The sequence below is a fragment of the Trypanosoma cruzi genome (genome assembly GCF_000209065.1).
Source record: "Trypanosoma cruzi strain CL Brener chromosome Unknown tcruzi_1047053507497, whole genome shotgun sequence".
Classification (NCBI taxonomy): Eukaryota; Euglenozoa; class Kinetoplastea; order Trypanosomatida; family Trypanosomatidae; genus Trypanosoma; species Trypanosoma cruzi.
This window is the reverse complement of record NW_918773.1, coordinates 1-4,256: the sequence shown is the minus strand read 5'-3', so window position 1 is coordinate 4,256 and position 4,256 is coordinate 1. Positions and strand designations below refer to the sequence as shown.

The window sequence follows — 4,256 nt, the reverse complement described above, 5'->3', positions numbered from 1 at the left end:
ATTGCGGGGGTATTTTGAGTTCTGGTAATAAATATTGGGGCTTTTTTCATGTGGTTGGATGCCTGTGTGTGCATACAGTGCAGATGCACCAGCATCAGGCGGCAGCATCACACACGGATGCGGAAAATGTCCAACGCGAGCGATCGTAACAGTGAACAAAGAAGAAATTATGGGGGGAACGGGGTAGTTTGGTTTCTGGTAGAAAAACATTGCGGGTTGTTTCATAAACGTGGATTTCTGTGTGTGCATACGAGGCATAGTGGGGAAATTGCTCTTTTATGAGAGAATGATTATGACCAGCGGTGATGAAGTATGACTACGTTGTTTATTTCCTCTTATTTTTTTTGTTCCAAGGCCCATCATTAAACGAAGCGTCTTTAAGGGATGGACGACAACCAATTTCTCTTGTGAAAACAGTGCACTCCGTGTGACTGCTTGGAGTGGGGCACCGTATTCAATTGAGGGTGGAATGGCTTCCTTGTGCCTGCGTCATCGTTGCTTCCCCTTGCGATTTCATGCTTGACTGCCTCACCGCGGCGCCAGGGCCCAGCACCCCGTATTGTCGGGGGAATTTAGGAGCCAGCATTGTTTCCCTCACGGGATCGTTGTTGGCGCAGGGCTGACGGCATCTACAAGCGTCCGGACCAGTCGCGTCGTGCCAAAGCAAATTGCAGCACTTTGAGGTCTGGGGGCACGTGCTACCGCGGTGCGGGCATTACGATTTATTTGGGAAAACACACGGGAAACAAAAGAAGCACATTTGTGAGTGCTGCAGCAAATTGGCGCCCATGCTCTCTTTATTGAGAATGGACAATGAGAGGGTGCGCCCTGCGCCTGTTGCCTACACTCTCATAGCCACGTTTTGAATGGAGCGTGTTGGTGTTTCTCTGAAGCGGGGTCCGTGTTTCAACGCGACTGGGGAACACGGTTGGCGGTGGCAGGAGTTCTTCCCGGAACGGCACTGGAGTGCCGGGTTCCCGGAGTGGGTCTCTCGCCGAGGTGGGGATGGCGCTCAGGGATTGCCCCGAGGCTGCTTCTCAATGCCGTTGTTGTTGTTGACGGCCAATCGCTGATGGGAGGGCGAGAGATAGTGTGCTGTCGTGTGATTTCTCTCAGTGGCATTCGTTGGAGCGATGCATGTGTGCTTGCCTTGTAGATACGGTGTTAGGGATTCTTATTTCACGCTATTCGGTGCCGCAGAAGTGGACGGGGAAGTGATGCAGTCACGAGCTGCACGGGCGGGGCGGACACGGTTACGCGAGCCTGTGGGTGATTCGAGCAAATCCAAGTGTACCATGCGGTTTGGGTCTACAAGGAAGGAAGAAAAACTGGGCGGCTGAGGGGAGTTGCAATGCACGCGGCTGCAGAAGATGACATGCGCTATTGAGTTCACGTTGACCGCCACTTTGGATGCTTTTTCTCGAGGCCGTGAATTCTTCCTTATTTGGAGGTGCTTGATGACACCAGACGTGGAAGGCATTTTCATTTCATACGAGGATGGCACACGGGAGAAAAGGAAGAAAGAGAGCGAAGTCTCGCCAAAAGAGCAGCTGCTGGAACGTTGGCGAGACTCGGGATTGTTTGCACGGCCAGCTGCTTGCTCTTGGCAGGATGTTCCTTGAGGCGTTCATTGGCCCGGGTGTGAGGTGCACGCACGGGCAGGCACCGCAACAACAGTGCCATTACTTCTCCGTTGCACGAATGAGACGACGCACATCAGGCATGGCAGTTGACGGCCTTTGCGAGCCTCCCTTCTCCCACAGCCTCTTCTGTTTCACACCTCGGCATTTTCTGCGCTGTGAAAACCACTGCCATTGGCCGTCCTCTGTGACACGAGAGCCGCCTGTACTCCTCTCCATCGCATTGAAGAGTCGTGAGGAGGGCCTGAAGGTGCGTTGAGGAGCCGTGTGGCCTCTGCGAGCATTTCCTCTGTTTTTCATAGGTGTTGAATTTTGGATTACCGAAACGCACCTTGAGTGCTTGCGTTAGAGGCACACATAACTGAGGGACAGGCGTGCTCGTGGAGGTGAAGGAGGGCCACACCATTGGGAGGAGGAAGAGTGAGTGGGTGGTGTCTGTGGCCCACATGTGGTGCCCGACTGGTGCTTCGCGTTGTTTGGTGCCATTATCATTTGCATCCACAAAGAATGGCTTTGGTTGCTGCTTTTCCCAACTCTCTTACTGTTTCTGTGTGTTGCGTGTTTGTGGGCATGGCTCTTCTTCCGTGCTGTGCATTTGCTGCATAATCTTCTGATGGTCTGTGTGGAATATGTGACGATTTGCGGCATTTTTTTAGTTGAGCTTTGATCGGTACCGCCGAATGACAGTCGGATTGGAGGCGTTACTTTTTCTTTACTCTGATCACGTGCGATGTGTATGGGAGGCCTCTCAGGGAAGCGCTAGCCAAAATTCTTGCAAAGCCCATGTCTGGTGCCATACTTTTTATTGACGCGGAATGAGTTGGCGTTTTGCATGCAACCTTCTGTGCATTCTTGCCGTGGTGCTCCTCATGCATGGCCCATGGAGACGACTGGCTGGGAATTGTCAATGGGCTTCTCGTTGAGCCGAGGGGAGCATACTGCCTTGTTTACTCATTGAGAGACCGGGCGTCACGGATGATGCATGTGGCAGGAGGAGACTAAGGGCTGGTTGTTTGATTGTTACTGACGAGTCCTGCCTCACTGCTTGGAGGGGGCTGTCGTTTGCTGGGGCAACCTGTTTTGTGTGTCCAGACACTGTTTGCACCGAGTGGCGTGGTGCCGTGTTGGTGTGTGCGGCTCCATCATGCGGGACGGCTGCGTGACGTTTACGGACTGTGCGCCTGTGGATTGATGAATGTGGCGGGAGGCGTGTCTGAGGGGAATCTGCGAAGGGAGGGGTGACCTTCGTTTGGCGGAGCTGCTGTTCGATGTGCGAGGGAAGAAGAAAAACAAGTGATTTCTGACGCGTCTGTGAGTGTGCCACGTCCACCGATGAGTTCTCAGGGAGAGGGAAATGAGGGAGGGAGGACGGAGACTGTGCGCATCGACTGCGGCGTGTGGTGCCACAGGATGCGGTTGACATTGTGAAGGATGTGACGGCCGTCATGCGTGCAGCAGAGCGTCATCGGCATCTTTTTGCCTGCAGAGCGTGTAGGTGCTGCGAGGAGGTGCAGGCGACCTCTCATCATTAGGCTGCTAAGGCCGTTTTTCCTCTCTACTCAGCGGGAGGGGCAACTCTTCCTGCACGTGACATGCTGGTCTGCATCGATGCTCCCAACGGGTTGTCACGCCGCCGTGTCGTTGCAGTGCAACTCTCGTGCTCCTCACTGCACACGTGGCTCCCTGTCGCTTGGCTTATTTGCAGGGCCATGGCCTGCGGTCCCCATTGAGAGGTCGTTCACATGCTTTTTTTTTTTTTTATGCTGTTGAGAGGTGCTGGGGAGAATAATGGCTGCGGGGGCGCTGATGTTGTGGTTTGGTGTGAGTGGTGGCGGTGTGTACCGTTGTTGTACTGCCTTTCTTCCGCTGTTGCCTGTTGCTCTTCTCCAAAAAGGAAAATAAACGCTAATCGCTACTGTGAAATTTGAAGGCGCTGAAAGGACCAACAGCACACACAGTTGACCCACACATATTTACATGCTCTCAAGTGTTGCTGCAATGAAGGCACCCCGCACACACAACCGTCGCTGCGTGACCGGATCCAGCGGAAGGAGGAGGGAAGGAGGAGAGAGTGAGCCGCCGAGGCCCAACATGTCGCGGCGTGTGTTTACTTCCGCGGTGCTGCTTCTTCTTTTTGTGATGACGTGCTGTGGGAGTGGTGGAGCTGCTTCTGCTGGGGGGAGTAATGTAAAGAAAGCAGTTGATGCGTTGAGGGGGATTGGATGGGAAAAGCTTGACAACTGGGAGGATGTTTCTGGCGCTGGTGGTAAATATGGCTCGCTTCGTGGTCCCAGTCTCGTTGATCTGCAGGGTCATGTATTTGCTATTGCTGAAGTCCATTGCAGGGATGGAGGCGAATGCAGCGACGTCAGCTTTACTGGGATTGCGTCAAAGTACCTTGATTTAAGTGGTGTTGCTGATCCAACGGAGATCTTGACGGCAGATGCGAGTATCTTTGGCGCAGATCTTCTAAAGGAAGGGTCTGAGGGTATCGGCGCCAGAAACGGCATAACGCGACCAACGACACTTGTACTTGGGGAAAGCGTTTACGTGCTCCTGGGAAACTACAGCCATACAAGGCCGCAGGTTGGGGGCACGAATGAGCGGGGCCTTTTA

The 4,256-nt window shown here is 53.6% G+C and overlaps 1 protein-coding gene across 1 annotated transcript, besides 1 other annotated feature; it reads left to right on the top strand.

Moving 5' to 3' along the window:
* Positions 1-4,256: part of a sequence feature (areas not merged during assembly with more than two copies in the genome that could not be assigned to a particular haplotype) that runs on past the window's edge.
* Positions 3,618-4,256, top strand: Tc00.1047053507497.11 (trans-sialidase, putative; the record flags this gene model as incomplete). The annotated part of the gene is made up of 1 exon (XM_799238.1): positions 3,618-4,256. A coding segment is annotated over one exon (639 nt), but the record flags the coding sequence as incomplete, so codon positions are not given.